The sequence below is a fragment of the Ailuropoda melanoleuca genome, chromosome 11 (assembly GCF_002007445.2).
Source record: "Ailuropoda melanoleuca isolate Jingjing chromosome 11, ASM200744v2, whole genome shotgun sequence".
Classification (NCBI taxonomy): Eukaryota; Metazoa; Chordata; class Mammalia; order Carnivora; family Ursidae; genus Ailuropoda; species Ailuropoda melanoleuca.
Window position 1 is genome coordinate 57440831 of NC_048228.1, and position 19896 is coordinate 57460726.

At 35.7% G+C, this 19896-nt stretch overlaps 1 protein-coding gene across 5 annotated transcripts in view; it reads left to right on the top strand.

Annotated features, from left to right (window-relative positions):
- Positions 1 to 19896, top strand: part of CENPC (centromere protein C) — a 90756-nt gene that overhangs the window by 23169 nt on the left and 47691 nt on the right. For all 5 annotated transcript variants that reach the window (XR_004628856.1, XM_034671738.1, XM_034671737.1 and 2 more), the window contains 4 exons: positions 2624 to 2909; positions 3830 to 4042; positions 6589 to 7112; positions 13671 to 13862. Coding sequence is in view for 4 of the 5 variants with exons in the window: in XM_034671738.1 (XP_034527629.1) it covers positions 2624 to 2909; positions 3830 to 4042; positions 6589 to 7112; positions 13671 to 13862 (1215 nt within the window). In the remaining variant the exon portion in view is untranslated. The remainder of the gene's footprint in view (positions 1 to 2623; positions 2910 to 3829; positions 4043 to 6588; positions 7113 to 13670; positions 13863 to 19896) is intronic.

Sequence of the window (19896 nt, forward strand, 5' to 3'; positions counted from 1 at the left end):
TCTCTGCTTTCAATTCTTTTGGATATATACCCAAAAAAAGGAATTATTGGATCACATGGCAATTGTATTTTTCATTTTTTGAGGAACCACTAAACTATTTTTTGTAGTGGCTGCATCATTTTACATTCCCACCAGCAGTGCATAAGGGTTGCGGGTTGCTCCACATCTTCACCAACACTTGTTATTTTCTGTGCGTGTGTGTGTTTTGTGATAATAGCCATCCTGATGGGTGTGAAGTAATATCTCATTGTGGCTTTGATTTGTTCATCATTGTCATTCGGGATTTTTTTTTGTCATTAGGGAATTTTAAATTAAAATAATAATTAGATACCACTGCACACCTAAAAGAATGACTAAAATCTAAAACACTGGTTTTCCTTGTAACTCATTTCTTTTTTTTTTTTTTTTAAAGATTTTATTTATTTATTCGACAGATAGAGACAGCCAGCGAGAGAGGGAACACATGCAGGGGAGTGGGAGAGGAAGAAGCAGGCTCATAGCGGAGGAGCCTGATGTGGGGCTCGATCCCATAACGCCAGGATCATGCCCTGAGCCGAAGGCAGACGCTTAACCACTGTGCCACCCAGGCGCCCCCTTGCAACTCATTTCTTTGAGAGTTTAAGTCAATTTATAATTGATTGCTAAAACATTTTTATGATGGATGCTTTAAAATTCTTATTAAATAATTTCAACATTCGATTCATCTTGTCTGTGTCCATTGATCATATCGTTCTTGTTCAGGTTGTGTTTTTCTGGTTTTTGGTATAATCAGTCATTTTGATTGTATTCTTGACATTTTGGTTATTATTTTAGGACACTTCTGATTGTATTTAAATTGTTTGTTATAGCATGTAGTTGCCTTGTTTTGGTTAATATGTAGGTTCTTGCTTACTTTTGTGGATTTTATTTCTATTGACAGTTAAGTGTTTAGAATCCTAAGCAGTGGTATTTTGGTCTGTTTTGTTTCCTGATGCTGCTGAGATTCCTCCTCAGTTCTTGCTGGTGCTGGTGCTGGGGCCCTCATTGTGAAGTAACACCTGCGTTGTCGATACTAACAGTGGGTGAGACTGTTACCTTGGTCTGTGAAACAGTGGCTGGGGAGGTCAAGGCCTTTACTACTTTGCAGCTGTTTGTGGATCATATGACCTGCTGTCTTTGATTGTTGAAGTGGGGACTGGGTTGGTCCAGGGACAAGGTTAGTCCAGGACTTTGTTCCTCTGCTATTGCTGTCTTGTAGAAATTATGGAGTGGGGCCTGGCATGGCCTAAGGCTTTGCTGCTCTTAGAAGGCCACTGCAGAATGGAGTATTTAGTGGCCCAGGTTGTGGAATGGGAGTTGGGGTTACCCACTAGGTCTCTGTTGTGTTTCCCTTTTCTAAGTCTTTTTGCCAGAGAATGCAGGGTATTTTTTTCCCCTATGCTTATTTGTGGTTCTGGATTGCACACCCCTCTAGAACTCAGTCTGGGGATACATGGGAGATAAATGGAAAACCTAGAGGATTTACCGTATTGTCTTTTGTTGCTTAAGACTTGAGGTTCCTAGCAAATATACCTCTTTCCTTCCAGCTTGTAGAGTTCTGTTATTGTTGTTTGATGGATAATTACCAGGATTTTAGTTTAGTTGTATTTAGAGGGAAAAGCAGAAAAAGCTAAGTATACTGTCTTGTTCCATAACCTTCCAAAAGCCCCTTTTTAATTTATTTAAAATTTTTAATCTGTGCTTTTTTTTTTTTTTAAGATTTTATTTGTGAGAGGGAGAAAGGGAGAGTGTGTGTGTTGGGGGAGAGGGGCAGAGGGAGAGAGAGAGAGAAAAACCCAAGCAGACTCTGTGTTATATGCGGAGCCCGACTTGGGGCTTGATCTCATTACCCTAAAATCATGACCTGAGCTGAAATTAAGAGTCGGACTGCCTAACCGACTAAGCCACCCAGATGCCTGTAATCTTTGCTTTTTAGTAGTATAAATCAATATGAATACTCCCCAACAGTTGTACTTTTTCTTTGATATTTGAAGGTAATAAGGCTTAGAGAATATGTATATTCTTTATATATATATATACACACACACACACATACACATATAAAGGTACATATATATGTATGTATATAAACTTTTATGTCTAAAGAGTATTTTTATATGTATACCTTTACATATACACACATACAAATCTTTTATATATCTCTATACATATCTGTTATGTCTCTATATGTGTATATATATGTATAAATATGTGGCTGTCTAGCTGCCTTATTAGTTTACTGACTCTTAACCTAAAGATTGAATCTCATAATTTCTCTAGCCTTACTTCATTATTTTAGCTGTGTATAGATTTATTTAAATCTTGGGTAAATTGACTATGCATAGAATTGTGAATTTTCTGTTTGAAAATTTTTGTCATTTCAAAACTTGAGAGCATGGAACAAATGCGTCTTTATATTCATTAATTTCATGAATTAGAACTTTTAAAGCACTTAGTATTTTAATCATAGGTCTTTGTAAACTTAATGAACTGTGAGTCTTATGAAAACTATTTCTAGTTATTGCTGCTGAATTTTAAAAAGCACATTTAGTTCTAATATTATTATTTTAAAAAATTTTAATATCTTCATATAATTTTCTTCTAGTTCAGGGCCATGAAGTTCATCAGCAAATTTTGGCAACTGATGTTGGTTCTAAAAATACACCTGACTTGAGAAGAATGTCAAGTAAAAAAAGAAAAGATCATCACAGTGAAGCCCATGAGGAATTATACTTATCTGTTGGCTCACCTTTTGTTCTTTTGGATGCAAAAGCTTGTATATCACAAAATGCAATTCCATCTATTGCCCAAAAAAAAGAGACCTACACTTCTGAAAATTCAGTAAATACATTGTCTTCAAGTACAGAGATTTCTTTTAAAACCAGAAAAAGGTGAATTTTTATTTATTGAAATAATATGAATCCTACATAAAAATTTTTAAGTTATTTATTTTTAATGTATTTTATGGTAAGTATTAAGGAATATTAACATGAGACGGGCATAACAGTTCAGTTTATATTCAGTTTAATAAGGAAGGCTTGAAGTATACTTCAGAGAAGTTTGTGGGTAAACATTTCTATAATCTATGGGAAAAAAGTATTTTCTTCTTATAATATGTTTTCTGTAACTTCCTAAGAGTATTTTCTCTATGTCATTTGTAATTACAGTGGTAGGTATATATCGGGTCATTTATATGTAGCAAAGGATAAGTATTTTGAGGGTAAGTTGTGGTAAATTCATGTCTATTTCTTGGGGCTCATTTTGGCCTTTAAGAAGCAAGGTAGATCATTCAAAGTCCTTTGCTATTGGGGACTTTTGCAGTGAGTATAATTAATATCTGTCTAGTGTCTTGTGTAATTCTTGGAGCCAAGGAGTTAAGTACATTCTAAGATTTTGCTGTTCAAAATGTGGTATGCAGCTCAGGATCAAGAGCAATGCATTATCTGGCAGCTTGTTAGAAATATAGAATCTCAAACCCTATTCTAGACCTACGAAATCAGAATCTACATTTTAATAAGATTCTTCAGATGATTCAAAATCTTACTAAATGTTTGAGAACTAGTCTTCTATGCTACAGATTTCCTTGGTCTTTTCTCTTACTTTTTTCCATTGACAAATGAGAAATGTAATTATCCTGAGCAATTGCCTTGTGTATTTTAAGAGATTTCAAATCAGAATTTAAGGGCTTTAAATAAAGGCCTAGAGAAAAATTTTATAAGTGCTCTGTATTATTACTGAAAGGGAGTTCAGGAAAACTCCTAACTCAGCAAACTGTGAGAGTATTCAGCTTGCCTTCTTTTTAACCTTTTAGGTTAAATTTTGAAGATAAAAATGCGTTGAAGAAAGTAGAAATAGTAAATAAAGTATCAGAAATAGAGGATAAAATATCAGAAGAACAAGAGAGGAAATCGTCAAGAACATCTGAGAAAAGAGTACCAGATTCAGAAGATGAAATTCAGCCACAAGCTAAAAAGAGTTTTTCAACATTATTTTTAGAAACTGTAAAAAGAAAAAGTGAATCCAGGTGAGTTATTAAGAAACTGTCTTTTGAGACATTTTTCTTTTATGTTCTGTGAACAATATGAAGAATTCTTAATGCTATTTAACTAAAAGTTGATCTTAATTGGTGCAAATTTTAATTGGAATTATGCCTAACCCTAAGGAGAGTGTAGTTTCTTACCAGCAAATCACCCCCAAAGCCATCATTAAATACTTACTAAATTAAATGTGAAAGAAAGTTTATTCAGCATTCATTGCTTTCATTGCTTATTCAGTGCTTTTGCTCATTAGCACTTTCTAGTCTGTATGATATCAAAGAATGAAGGCAGTATTTTGAAATAGAATTACGTCAGGGTGTATTTCACTGTTAAGAGCTTTAAATCTTTTTTCCTTTTCTTCCGCTTGTGTTAATAAAAGTATAGTCCTAAAATAAACTTTAATCTGTTCTTGCCTACTTAAAAACCTTCAGAGGTTCTATAGTGACCACACAGTGATTCTTACCTGTAGCTCAGCATTGCGGTTAACTAGAATTAATGGCAGCTAGGGATGGGAAACACTGGCCTATAGAAGCTTCAGATTTGTCTGTTGGTATTTATGGCCTTTGTGCTCCCTAGTTAACTGTTTCTGCCAACTTGGTCATACACATTTGCATTTGTCCCTGTTTTGGCATACCATTTTCCCTTGTCATATGCCAGTCTCCTTTTTCTTTTCTGGTGACGTCTGCTTCCTGGTTCGTGGATGGCTATCTTCTTGCTATATAACCACATGGCAGAAGGTGGAAAGGGGGCTTCCTGAGGCTTCTTTTATGAGGGTATTAATTCTATTCATGAGTGTTCTACCCTTATGACTTAATCACCTCATAAAGGCCCCACCCCCAAATACCATCCCATTGGGGATTAGGTTTCAGTTTATGAATTTTGGAAGTATATAGTCATTCAGTCTGAAGCAAGTGTCAACGTTGTTTCCTAAGGATATCTTCAGTTTGAATAATCTTGATGTTATGGAAGTCCCTTGAAGTAGAATAGAGGAGCAGATTTAGAGACTTTTATTTATTTATTTATTATTTATTTGACAGAGAGCGAGAGCGTGCACAAGCATAAGCAGGGGGAGTGGCCAGCAGAGGGAGAGGGAATAGCGGGCTTTCTGATGCGGGGCTTAATCCCAGGACCCTGGGGTCATGAACTGAGCTGAAGGCAGATGCTTAACCGACTGAGCCACCTAGGCACCCCTAGAGAATTCTTATTGGCTGGTTTAGGAAGGCTTAATTTTTAAATTCTTAGCATTACTTCTTTATATATAAAAACTAACATATAAAATTATGAGTTATATACAGTAAAGCACATTAAACCTATTTATAACAGATTGGCTATTTCTTTAAATGTTGAAAAGTAACATTTCTGTTTAAGCATTCATTTGTTGTGGTTTTCTGTTTATATTGACTTTGTTTTTCATTGGATTTTCTAGAGTTTTCTAAGTAAATAAACTTGCAAAACTATTAGAAGATAGTGTATTTCTTAGTGTATATATATATATATATATATATATATATATACACACACACACGTGTGTGTATGTATGTGTGTGTTCTGTTTTTACATTATAACAGTTATCAAGGGTTTGAGATTAGGGAAGTAGAAAAGGCATTTTCACTTCATAATCTTTTTGTATATCTTAATTAGTAAAAAGATAGAAAAAGCAGACACAATGGTTAAGCATCCTTACTCAAGCGGAAAAGGCAGAAACAGGAGTGCATATGCTAGCTTTAGAATTTAGGTGTTTACCCTAAGTTTTTACTTATGCATATCTCACTTCAGTATGTGGTTTGCTTGAGGGTGTTGCTATAAAAAGGAAGGAAATGCAAGAGTCCATCAGATTACTATCCTTTAAATAATTCCTTCCTTCTCTAGAAACCTTTCCCAACTAATTGGAAGAGATGCTGTTTAATCCCAATTTGCCTGCCTTTCTAAATACTTTCAATTTATTTCAATACCATGATTGTAATATTAAAACTTTTTTGAAAACGTATGTGAATTATTCAAACTTGGAATGAATTTTTATATAATATAATTTAGTGCATAATTTAGTAGTGTTTTCTTAGAATATTAGACTTGAAGATGTCTTGGAAATAACCTTGTTTTGGATGTGAAGAAATCTGGCCCTTAAGAGACATCCATACTAATCTAAACAAACATATAATTAGTATAACATACATAATAATGGCATGCATTTTTGGACCATCCGTCAATGTGTCTGGGCTATGTTTAACACATTTCTGGGTTTCAACTGTTCAGTATATATAATGGGTTGGGTGGGCATTACATTAGTTGATGTCTAAGCTTCCTTCAGCTCTAAATTGCTGTGATCTCGTTAGTGTTAAAAATGAGTATAATCAGGTATTACAGAAATGTAAAAGAAGAGGAGGATTTTCAAGGGTAAGGGAAAATTGAGGAGATGTGCATTGTTCTTTAAAAGATAAATAGATTTTATTTCTTATATAGATTATTTTCTTCACAAAGCAAAGGTAAAAACTTTATTTTTTGAGCTATTATTTATTATAACATCCTGTTTTAGTCCTATTGTTAGGCATATAGTGACTGCTCCACTTCATTCATCTCCTTCAAATGACCTAAAGTTGTTAGAGGATGAATTTATAATTGATGAATCAGAGAGAAGTTTTGCCAGTCGATCTTGGATTACTGTACCCAGAAAGGCTGGGCCTCTGAAACAATGCACAGTATACCCTGCAGAGAGCTCTGCACTCCTTCAAAGTAAGAAGTCAAGAGAAAAACATCACAATGTATCACCTACAACTTTGACAAGTGGCAAATATTCTGACACAGCTTACCCAGTAGAGAAATCTCAGCCCTCTGAACAAAAAAGACTGGGTAGGAGTTGTGCTTTGACAGATGAACTGGAAAATCGTGATAGATCTACAAAATATGAAACGAATTATGAGAATGCAGAGAAATCATCTGGAGAGAAAAGGACTATAAAACAAAAACAGAGAAGAAAATTTAAGGACAATGTACTTGAAGAACAGATCGATATGGAACAATCTAAAAATAAAAATATAAATATGTCACATATCACCCAAGGTAAGTTACAGAGAAATTCAGACAGAAATATGGAAGAGTATGAAGAGATGATTAATGTTGATATTTCCAAAAACAGATGCTGCCTGTGGGTAAGTGTTTTATATTAAGTATAACTGTGAACATTATTCTACCACTTTATGTTTTTGTAATATTTCTATTTAGCTTTAGGAAGTAGGCAAAGTAAACCTAAATTTATAGACTGTTTTCTAGCATCTCTATTTTACATGTAATTCAATTCTGAGTCACTTGAGTTTTGTGTAGCTTCTAAGGTGGCAGCATATATAAAGGGAAAAGTGAAGGGAAAAGGCTTGTAAACCAGATGGTTACCAGAATATGAATAAGACATCATATATTCTTTGAGGTTTATTAAAATATAAACTGGGGGGGAAAAAAAACCCAAGATAGTATGGGGCTATTTCTTATAGGGTAAAACTTGATACTGTTCTGTTCCTTCATTTACTCATTTATCTAACATTCAGTAAATTGCCAGACACTGAATTAGCCTTGAAATTACAAAGATAACTAAGACACAATTATCACCATTAAAAAAAATCAATCTAGTAGTGTCTGTAGACTAGCAGATATACACGTGTTCACAGGATGATAATAGAATTACAGAGAACAGTTATCTAAGTAATATCTCAATAGATTTTTTTATCTTGGATCACTATATTATTTATCATCCAAACTGGGACACTTGAGAATGAGAGGAGATGTCAGGACAGGAAGCATAAACTGGGATTGTCTCAGACAAAGTTGGAGCATGGCTGCACTCTTTATGTCATCATTGTAGTGACTGAGGTTTGTAATGATGACACTGTCATGAAGAAAAGATTCATTTACGTTCTTTGTACCACTTTTTTTTTTTTTTTAAAGATTTTATTTATTTATTTGACAGAGATAGAGACAGCCAGCGAGAGAGGGAACACAAGCAGGGGGAGTGGGAGAGGAAGAAGCAGGCTCATAGCAGAGGAGCCTGATGTGGGGCTCGATCCCATAACGCCAGGATCACGCCCTGAGCCGAAGGCAGACGCTTAACCGCTGTGCCACCCAGGCGCCCCATGTACCACTTTTTAAGTAATAGAAAGGGTAGTTATTCTTACAGAATTTCTTTAGAATACATTAACAAATGTATTAGATGCTTTATATGTACAAAATATAATCCTTCTTGATAATCCTGTAAGTTAGGTGATGACACTCAAGGTTCAAAAATACTGGCTCAGGATCTGTCCCCTCGTTAGAGCCTGTATTTTTTCAGCACTATCAAGAAGTTTTGAAATAAGTGAAAGTGTTTTCGATACTGATTTGAAAAAACTATTAGCTAACCAGAAAACTTTCTTCACTAGAATTGTATTTGTACTTAGAGGTCCTAGATGACTATAATATAATATAATATTGCTGATACAGAAATGAGAAAGAGTATATATTAAGGCATAGTATTTAAGCTAGTTTTTATGAAAAGAAATTCCACTTTAGTTATTACTTATTCAATTATTTTAGCTTTCTTTTTGTGTAATCTACAACATAGACTTTATATCACCTGAAATAATAGTTGTCAGACTTCAGTTTTGTCTGTTTGTACCTTTGTGTATTTGAAAAATTCTGCTTAAAATAAAGGGGAAAAAGCCACCTTTTCTATTTTTGGACCTCTCTTTGTAAATGTCTGACATGTCCCATATTATTATTATTTTTTTAAAGGTTTTTATTTGAGAGAGAGAGAGAAAACACGAGCAGGGGGAGGGGCTCATGGGCGAGGGGTAAGCAGACTCCCCACTGAGCAGGGAGCCTGGCAAAGCTGGTCTTGATCCTAGGACCCTGGGATCATGACCTGAGCTGAAGGCAAATGCTTATCCTACTAAGCCACCCTGGTGCCCCCCATATTATTTTTATTGGATTTCTTTCTCTTTTTTCTTTTCTTTCTCTTTCTCTCTCTTTCTTTCAACTTCCTCATTAGCAGCTGGCAATTTTAAGAAAATACAAAGAATCTGACCAAAGTGAAGTTATATTATAGGAAAGTTTTTTTTATTAGTCCTTTAAGTAGAATATTAATTCATAAAATTTAAAGGTACAAAATTTTGCTTTATTGTAAGTTCTTAGGAAGAGACATTGTATCAAGAAAGTATACTTGAGGGATACTGTTTAATTATAGATGTTAAGCATTTATTAAGTACCTGCCAAATTCTTCACACAGATTTTCAGATATATTAAATTCGTCTTAATCTAGATTGGTTAGTGAATATAATGTCTGATTAATTACCAGTTGTATTAATTTTCTGTCACTGCCATAACAAATTACCACTTACTTAGTGACTTCAAACAACACACATTTATTATCTTGTAGTTCTATGGGTCACAAGTCTGAAATAGATCTCACTCAGCTAAAATCAACGTGTTGACAAGGTTGCTTTTCTTTCTGGTGATTCTAGGAGAGAATCTGTTTCCTTGTCTTTTCTAGCCTCTTGAAGTTGTTTATATCCTTGCGTCATGGTTCCCTTCTTTCATCTTCAAAGCCAGAAATACCAGCCTTCTCACATTTCCAAATTCTTTTGCCTCTTCTTCCATTGTCCTGTCTTTCTGACCACTACTTTTAAGAACACATATAATTAGATTGGACCAGCCTAGATAATTCAGGATAATTTCCCTATTTTAAGGTTTATACTGTTAGTCAAATCTGCAGAGTCTCTTGCCATATAAGGTCACATTTTCACAGATTTTGTGGATTAGGGTGAGTACATTTTTGGAAAGATATTATTCTGCTAACCATATCAGTTTTCAAAGACTAATAATATGAAAATAATTTAATTCCAAGGGTATTTTTACTTTGAAGATATTTTTTCTTTAATTCAAAAGGCACTTGACAAATTTGGAATGCCTAAACTAATGATTTATGTTGAGGCAGTGAACTTTTCCACGTCCCATGTCTCTTAGGCTTCTCAAAGTGGATGTATTAGAAACTAAATTCTTCTAAAATTGCTCCTTCTTTAGTTTTCCTATCTTCATAAATGGGACCATAGTAAATTTAGTAGCTCAGGAAAGAAACCCAAATCATCTTTGACTCCTCTTTAGCAACCTGTGTAAAGTTTGACTTTCACATCTGTAGCTTTCGTATCTGTTACTGCTCTCTATTCCTCTTGCTGTTCTCCTTGCCAAGTTAGAGTCATTTATTTCTTAGATTATTGTAGCAGTTTATGCACATACCCTCTGTTTTCTCTCTACTCCCCAGATTCATCTCCTGGTTACTTTATAATGAAGTTCTTCCAGTTCCGTGAACAAACTCCTGTTTCAACTGTGGGCCTTTTAAAATGCTGTACCTTTTGCTTAGAAGAATTTTCCTAAATGTACTCTTTCCCCTACCAAGCTTTGTACTCAGTTTAAATATCCCTTTACTTGATTATTACTCCCTATCCCAGTGTGTCACTAAATCATTGTTCACAATAATTTTTTTTTTTAAGTTTATTCATGAACATGGGTAATTTCTGTCATCACGAGCGCCTCTCATTTGTTAGAACAGTTCCTGAGGGGGTGCCTGGGTGGCTCAGTTGGTTAATTGCCTGCCTTCAGCTCAGCTCATGATCCCGGGGACCTGGGATCGAGCCCCCCTCTCCCTCTGCCGATCCCCCTGTTCTCTCTCTCTAATTCTGTCTCAAATAAATAAATAAAGTCTTTATTTAAAAAAAAAAACAGTTCCTGAGGATACTTTTGATAAGGTAAGGGAAAGAAAAAAAGGGGGAAATAGAAGAAAAGGAGTTGGAGAAGAGAAATGAAGGTGGACATACAGGAGGCCTGAAAATGATGCTCACTGGTTAGGATTCTTGCAACTGTACAGATAATTCCTTAAACCCACTAATCAGCGGCAATCATGTTGAAAATTCTCTGTCTTTGCTTTAGTGTTTTGTGAACTCACCTTTTATTATTATCTATATTCATTCCCTAAAATGTATTCTTTATTGTCGAGTTTTTGCTATCTGTGGTGGCTATTCCAATATCTCCCATTCTCATCACTTCTAGCATATTGATTGATTCCCATATTAAGCACAATATTGGTAAAGTATATTCTTTCTTTTTTCATCAACTTTTTTTGTGCCTGGTTCAGATCATTAAGGCTAATATTTCTCTTTTACTCCTTTTATAAGCATAAATCATTCTCTTTATCTCAAATTCAGAGTTGCCGAATCTTGTAACTTATTCTCAAACTGGACTCAGGGTTATACTGCTGTAAGGGATCTCGACATAATTTGGCTCATTTTCTATCTCTCTGCTCCTTAATCAGATTTAACTGGGAGAATGACTAAAACAGCAGAACAGTACTTTTCAGACTTGCATATGCATTTGAGTTCCCTGAGAATTTTCTTAACATTTTGATTCATAAACTAGCTTAGTAGATCTCAGGTGTTGCCCAAGATTGATTGATTCTTTCTCTCTCTCTTTCTCCCTCTCCTTTCCTTCCTTTCTCTCTGTCTTTTCTTTTGTTCTTTCTTCTTTCTTTCTTTCTTTCTTTCTTTCTTTCTTTCTCTTTCTTCTTTTCTTTTTCTTTTTCCTTCTTTTCTTTCTTTTTTTTCTTTCTTTTCTTTTCTTTTCTTTTCTCTTTTCTTTTCTTTTCTTTTCTTTTCTTTTCTTTTCTTTTCTTTTCTTTTCTTCTTTCGTCTTTCTTGTTTAGACAGAGAAATAGAGCAAGCAGAGAGAGGGGGAGGGACAAGCGGACTCCCAGCCGAGCACAGGGCCTGACACTGGATTTAAGCTCATGATACTGAGATCATGACCTAAGCCAAAATCAAGAGTTGGACGTTTAACCAACTGAGCCACCCAGGCACCCCAAGATTCTGTATTTCTAAACAGTCTCTCCCAGGTGATGCTGAAACAGCTGATCTGTGAAGTGTACTTGGTGTATCAAAAACTTGGATCCTATCTAAAATAGCTTATGCTGGGAAATACTTTTGCCAATTTCATTGTCTACTATAACATTGGTTCACCCTGAATTCATATTTCAAGCCTATGTGCCAAATACAATGATAAATGCTACATACAGTAAAGATGACAAGATGTAGTTTTCATTATAGCCTAATTAAACGCTAGCTAATTTCTGATGCTGTAATATTCTGATTCTCCTGTTTTTTTGTTTGAATTCCTTCTATGTCTTTATGGATTACTTTTCCTCATTTCATCTAAAAATTTTGGCGATTCTTTCCATATTCCCCATTTAATAGTTTGCCCTTTGCTCTTTATATTCATACCTTGAGAAAATTATTCCTTTGCTTTAGATATCATCTTCATCTGAATTATTTTCCCAAATTTATCTTCTTAGTGAAAGTCTGGTCTTGTATTTACCATATTTCCAGATTTTAACCTGTGTTATGATGTCCTTTCATCTTTTTAAAAAGTTCTGTATAGTTTCATATTTAATTATGTGAATATATATAATACCTGCTCTATTGGTCTTACATACTTTTATGTATTTGTTTACTCCATGAATATTTCCTACTTGATATGAATTTAATTCCTTCTTTAGACCAGAAATCTTTGTCTCAGTTGCTTGATAAATGATGGTTTCTTGATTTATTTGATGATCAAGAAAATTTTCTGTTCTGTCTACAAACACCTAATATTTTAAACCTATTTCTGAGAAGAAGAAATTTTCCATTTTGGTGATTGTGCCCCTCTTAGCTGTAATATTTGTGTTGAAATATCTTGTATTTATTTCCCTGATTTTTTTTCTCTTGGTTGTCAGCCACAAAAAACAACTAGAATTGATTTCACCCTTCTGTTAGATTATTTTTTTACCCATTTGTCATGGTAGTGAAATGAGGTTATTGCTGACACCAAACCTTTTCATTATCTATGTATTGCTTGCCATATTCATTGTTTCATCTCATTCTCTTTTCTTTTTTTTTTTTTAATGATTTTATTTTATTTATTTGACAGAGACAGCCAGCGAGAGAAGGAACACAAGCAGGGGGAGTGGGAGAGGAAGAAGCAGGCTCCTAGTGGAGGAGCCTGATGTGGGGCTTGATCCCAGAATGCTGGGATCACGCCCTGAGCTGAAGGCAGACACTTAACGACTGTGCCATCCAGCCGCCCCTCTCTTTTCTTTTTTTAAATTCTATTCACAAAAATAATGTTTTTCCTTCGTATAGGAACATCTCTTTATTGAAACCTCACTTTAAATCTCTTCTTTCAAAAGTTATATTGACAAAATAATGATTTAATTCAAAACAGAGAAGCAGTGGTTACCTTTTTTTTTTTTTTTTTAACTTGGGACATTGGTAAGTAGTTGGAAAAAGCCATATATTTTTCCTTTTTCAGAGTATACTCAACTTTTTGGCTCAGGAGTATATGGTAGTTATCAAGCAATGTGAAAAGTTTGCATTTAACTGACAGAAACAGATCTTACCGAGAACATTTGACTTTAAAAAAAAGAGAGATGAAAGAAGCCCACAGAATAGATTTAAGACATTCCTATAAGTGAGGGTTTGTTTTTTTTTTTTAAACCTATTGTGATTTTCTGAAAACTCTTTGGTTCCATAGATTGTAAATTCTTTTTTATGGTTTTCTTTAATTTAGGAAACAAGAAAAATAGCACTAATGGTCTTTATACAGAGAATCAGAAAAAAGATAAGGAATATAAAAAGAAGCATTTTCCCAGTGGGTCCAAGAAGAATAAACTTGTACCTGATGAAGTGACTTCAACTATTACAAGAAGTCGAAGAATTTCCAGGCGTCCGTCTAATTGGTGGGTGGTAAAGTCAGAACAGAGTAAGTATTTTATTCAAATGATGTTCATTGAGAGCTCCAAAAAGTCGTTCTATAAGAGGCTTTATGTTTGATTTATACTCCATTTTCCATAGAAAATCTAATGAGGACAAAGTTAAATTGGATCATTAATAGAAATATTAAAACAGTGAAGTGTGAAGATATTGGGCTCTACTATATACTGTATTCTAGGTATAGGGATATAGCTGTGGAAAAACAAAGCCCTGCTCTCATGGGACTTATATTTGAGTGGAGGAAGACTAGCAACATAAGTGTATAATTCATGCAGTGATAGGCAATAAAGAAAAATAAAGCAGATAAAGGATAGAGAAGGGAAGTAGATGGTAGAAATGGGAGTGGATAAGAAGATAGAACAGAATAATGTTTTTATAAAAGGTAGTAATGAGAGTCCATTTTGATCTTTCAGAGCACATATCTCAGAAAAATGAAGAGGGGAACCATACAAATAACTTGGTGTGTAACATTTCAGACCAAAGGAACAGTATTTCTAAAGGTGCTGATGGAGCATACTTGGCATTTTTGAGGAATTCAAGAAGGCCATTATGGCTAAAGATGAGTAAGCCAGGAGAGATGAAGTCAGAGAGACTGAGATAGTTTAGATAGTGTATTGGGAAGCCACTGGAAGATTTTAAGCAATAAAGTGACTTGATTGAGTCCTCTTTTAAAAGAATTATTCTTTTTTTTTTTTAAATTGAGACTTTTTAAAAAAGATTTTATTTATTTATTATTTGAGAGAGAGAACACAAGTGGGGTGAGGGTCTGAGGGAGAAGCAGACTCCCCACTGAGCAGGGAGCCCGACTTGGGGGTAGATCCTGGGACTCTGGGATCATGACCTGAACTGAAGGCAGACACTCAACCGATGGAGCCACCCAGGCACCCCTGAAAGAATTATTTTTACTGTTAAATAGGAAACTAGGGCATGGGCACTAGTTAAGAGATTGTTGGAGGGAAGAGATGAAAAGTGGTTGGATTCGGTACTAACAGATTGGAGTAAAAGAGAACCAGAAGTCTCGGATGACTCAGATTTTTTTTTTTTTTTTGCCTGAACAAATAGAATAAGGGAGCTCTGCTGTTTACTGAGATGAGGGAAAGTATGAAAGAAGCAGATTTGGAAAGGATGTCAAGATTTCAGGTTATAATAAATTAATTAGATATCAAAGTAGTTATATTGAGGAAATAGCCTGGTAAATGATTTTAAAGTTAGGGGGAAAGATTTGGGAGGACATATAATTAGGGACTTATCAATATATAGATGATATTTAAAACTTTAGGACTCCCTGAAATCACCTAGTGATAGACTAAACTAGAGAAGAAAGAAAGCCAAGGATTGAGTCCTGGGAGACTCCAATGCCAGGAGTTGAGAGGGGAAGGAAGATCCACCAAAAGAAACGAAACAGGAGCAGTTAGTAAGGTTAAAGGAAAATGAAGAGAATTTAGGGCTATAGAAGCAAAGTAATGAAAGCATTTTAAGAATTGAGTGATGGGGGCGCCTGGGTGGCACAGCGGTTAAGCGTCTGCCTTTGGCTCAGGGCGTGATCCCGGCGTTACGGGATCGAGCCCCACATCAGGCTCCTCCGCTATGAGCCTGCTTCTTCCTCTCCCACTCCCCCTGCTTGTGTTCCCTCTCTCGCTGGCTGTCTCTATCTCTGTCGAATAAATAAATAAAATCTTTAAAAAAAAAAAGAATTGAGTGATGAACTCTTAAATACTGCTGATGGCTTGAAGTAGATGAGAGTTAAGAACTGACAATATAATTTTGGCCATATGGAGGTTGTTGGTCACTTTGATAGAAATGGTTTCTGTGGAATGATCAGACCAAAAGCCTGATTGAAGTGGTTTCAAGAGTAGGACATGAGGAAGGAGAGATAGTAAGATAAGGGAACATAGAGATGTGGGGTTAAAGGAAGGTCTTTTTTTTTTTTTTGTAATGTGCAAAATGTTATGTCAGTTTATCTGCTCATTTAAAATAACCTCATAAAATGTGGAGAAGAGAGAACCCTCTTTCTTGTACTGTTGGTGGGAATGCAAACTGGTGCAGCCAGTGTGGAAAACAGTATGGAGCTTCCTCAGAAAGTTAAAAATAGCTGTGATCCAGCAATTGCACTACTAGATATTTACCCAAAAAATATAGAAATGCTAATTCAGAGGGATACATGCATCCTGATGTTTATAGCAGCATTATCTACAGTAGACAAATTATGGAAACAGCCCCACTGTCCTTTGACAGATGAATGTGTAAAGATGTCGTATACACACACATACACAACAGAATATTACTCAGCCATAAAAAGAATGAAATCTTGCCATCTGCAATGACATGGATGGAACTAGAGAGTATTATGCTAAGCGAAATATGTCAGTCAGAGAAAGACAAATACCTATGATTTCACTCACGTGGAATTTAAACAAAACAAATGAGCAAAGGGAAAAAAAAAGGAGAGAGAGATAGGCAAACCAAGCAACAGACGAGAACAAACCTATAGTTACCAGAAGGAAGGTTGGTAGGGGGACAGGTTAAATAGGTGATGGGGATTAAGTAGTGCACGTGTCCTAACGAGCACTGGGTGATGTATGGAAGTATTGAATCACTATATTGTACACCTGAACAAATATTATACTGTATATTAACTAACTAGAATTTTTTTTAAAAAATACCATTCATTTATTTTAGAGAGAGAGATAGCGAGAGAGAGCACAAGCAGTGGGGAGGGGAAAGAGGGAGAAGCAGGCTCCCTGCCCCTGCCCCAAGCTGGGCTCTATCCCAGGACCCTGGGACCATGACCCAAGCTAAAGGCAGATGCTTAACTGACTGAGCCACCCAGTGCCCCTCCTAACTGGAATTTAAATAAAAACCTAAAAAAGACTCCTGAATTAAAAAAAGAACACCAAAAAACCCAAAAACCAACCTCCTAGAAAGTTAGAGCATAAATATAGGATCACAGTCCTTAGATAGGTAAGGAGGGGCCTGTGATGCAGTACACAGATGGAAGTAGGTTGGTAGAGTTGATGGTGAGAAGATGAATATGTATTCTTCTGACTTTTTTGTTTTCTCAGTGAAGTAGTAAGCAAGGCCATCAGGTGAAAGTGAAGTGAGAGAAGTGATAATGGAAGTCTGAAGTTTCCTTACAACAAGAGAATACAAAGCAAAATCGGAGAAAAAGTACATTGGCAAAGTCTGAAGGAGTCCTCAATGGATTCATATCAGAGGCACTTAGTTCTTACGGCAATAAATACTTATGATGGGTGTGTGAAATGTTACCTACTAGGGAAGCTCATTAGAGATTTAGTGCCTGAGACTTTTACTGGAGGTGGTCACCTAGGCACCCTCTGCCTAGCAAATACTAAAATTCCAGACTCCTTGAAGAAAAGCAAGTCTTTCACATAAATCATATTTTTTGCAAAGCACTTTAGGCACACTAAACCACATTTATCAGTTAGGAAACGATGGGAACCCTCCGAAATTAAAGTTCCCAAATGCTAGTCAAGAGCTAACTTTGCAAGCAGGTCTAACATTCTTATGTCTGCCATGCCAACTCTTTTCTGTACAATGTGAAACATTTATTGTTTTGGAAATATTTTTGATCTTTTTTTTTTTTTTCAGAGACGAAGAACTTTATTATTCACAGCTATAGCAGTAGTTTGACTATCATTATTTTTTGGTGTCAGTTCCCTGAGGCCCAATTCCCACAGCGTGATAGGAAGAGGCAGGTGACATGGGCACACACATTAGGTTGCATTAGAGGAGAGGAACCCCAGGTGTAGGGAACCTGAATCTTCCATAATGGGAAGTAAGCATGCCTGCCATAAGACATTAACTTTATTATATGGGACACTTTCTGTTTTTCAAGGCTGTAAGCAAACCTGCCTTTTACTTCTTTTTTTTTTTTTCCTTTTTTATTCCTTTTCTAATATTCTTTTTTAAATGTAAATTTGATTTTTTTTTTTAAATGATTTTTTATTATGTTAGTCACCATACAGTACATCCCCGGATTCCGATGTAAAGTTCGATGCTCCATAGTCTATCCCATTCCCCCACCCCCCTCCCCTCTGAAGTCCTCAGTTTGTTTCTCATAGTCCATAGTCTCTCATGTTTCATTCCCCCTTCTGATTACCCCCCCTTTCTTTATCCCTTTCTTCCCCTACCGACCATCCTAGTTCTTATGTTCCATAGATGAGAGAAATCATATGATAATTGTCTTTCTCTGCTTGACTTATTTCACTTAGCATTATCTGCTCCAGTGCCGTCCATGTTGCAGCAAATGTTGAGAATTCGTTCGTTCTTATAGCTGAGTAATATTCCATTGTATATATGCAGCAAATGTTGAGAATTCGTTCGTTCTTATAGCTGAGTAATATTCCATTGTATATATGGACCACAGCTTCTTAATCCAGTCATCTGTTGAAGGGCCGCTTGGTTCCTTCCATGATTTAGCTATTGTGGACAATGCTGCTATGAACATTGGGGTGCATATGGCCCTTCTCTTGACTACGTCTGTGTCTTTGGGGTAAACACCCAGTAGTGCAATGGCTGGGTCATAGGGTAGCTCAATTTTTAACTTTTTAAGGGACCTCCACACTGTTTTCCAGAGTGGATGTACCAACTTGCATTCCCACCAACAATGTAGGAGGGATCCCCTTTCTCCACATCCTCTCCAACAATTGTTGTTTCTTGCCTTGTCTATTTTTGCCATTCTAACTGGCGTAAGGTGGTATCTCAGTGTGGTTTTGATTTGAATTTCCCTGATGGCTAATGATCTTGAACATTTTTTCAGGAAACATTTTTGATCTTTTAAAGGAGGTAATCATGAAAAGATGGTAGATGATAAGGTAACATTTACATATGTAGATACTGTTTACTCTGTGGTATTTAGATCAACAAGTGAGAGTAGAACAAATATGGCACTACATCTGAGGCCTAGTTGCTATGAATTTTTGAGTCCCTGGGATCCTTGATTGATAGTAGAAAGAAATATTCTGTTGTAGCCTTCCTTGGATTTTGGACTTAGATCCGAGTTTAAATTATGAGTTCTCCACTTTGGGTAAGTTGTTTTGTTCAGTTTCTTATTCTGTAACATGATTACAAATCCTTCTATCTCATTTTAAGGACTAAGTGGCATGTAGTTAGTATATAAAATATTATTTACTCCTGTTACTGCTTTGAGGAACTCACCTTTCTGCCCCAGGTGCCTGAAACTGTACTGTATCAGATGAGTGTGTAAATATATGGATAAATAAAAATCTTACAAAGCCTGGATAAGTTTTCTAGAACTCTGAGACTTACTAAAAAAAGACTTATGTAGCAGTCTTGAAACAGATGTTGAGTTTCTGATCAAGTTAGGGAGTCACAAAAATGGAGGAATGCTTATAGATCTCATAGTTAAAACATCTTTCATCTGCTAGAAAAAGAAAGTCTGAAGCTCAAAAAAGCAACATGGCTTGCACCCTAAGGTCATAGACCTCTGTGCTAAAACTGGAAAACAGTAGAACCCAGGTTTCCTGACTGTTGATGCATTGTTTATTTCCCTAATATGCAAGCAGGCTGCTTATAAGTAGATGTGTGGCCCTATTGCTTTTTCATGTATGTTCAGAAACATTTATACTGTGAGGCAGGAATGTGGTGATAGGCAGGGCCAGTACTAGAGTGGGGCAAGTGAGTAACATAGAATGAGAAATTTGAGGAGGCACCTCGTCTCAGGGTTTTGTGAATTCAGGTTCAGTACTTGTATGACTCTCTGAGAGTGAGCACCTTCTTAAATTTACCACTCTAGTTAAACTTTTTTTTTTTTTATGCTGAGAACTTTTAAGATTTATTCTTTGGTATTCATTTTGCAATACATACATATATAAAATTATTATGTTGTGTACCCTAAACTTATACAGTGTTATATGTCAATTATATCTCAGTAGACTGGAAAAAATTGCTTCACGACAGTCCTGCCCTTGGTGTTAGGCATTGGGAATATAGATAGGTAAAAGAGCAATCTTGGTCTCAAGGAATTGTCAGTCAGCTGGAAG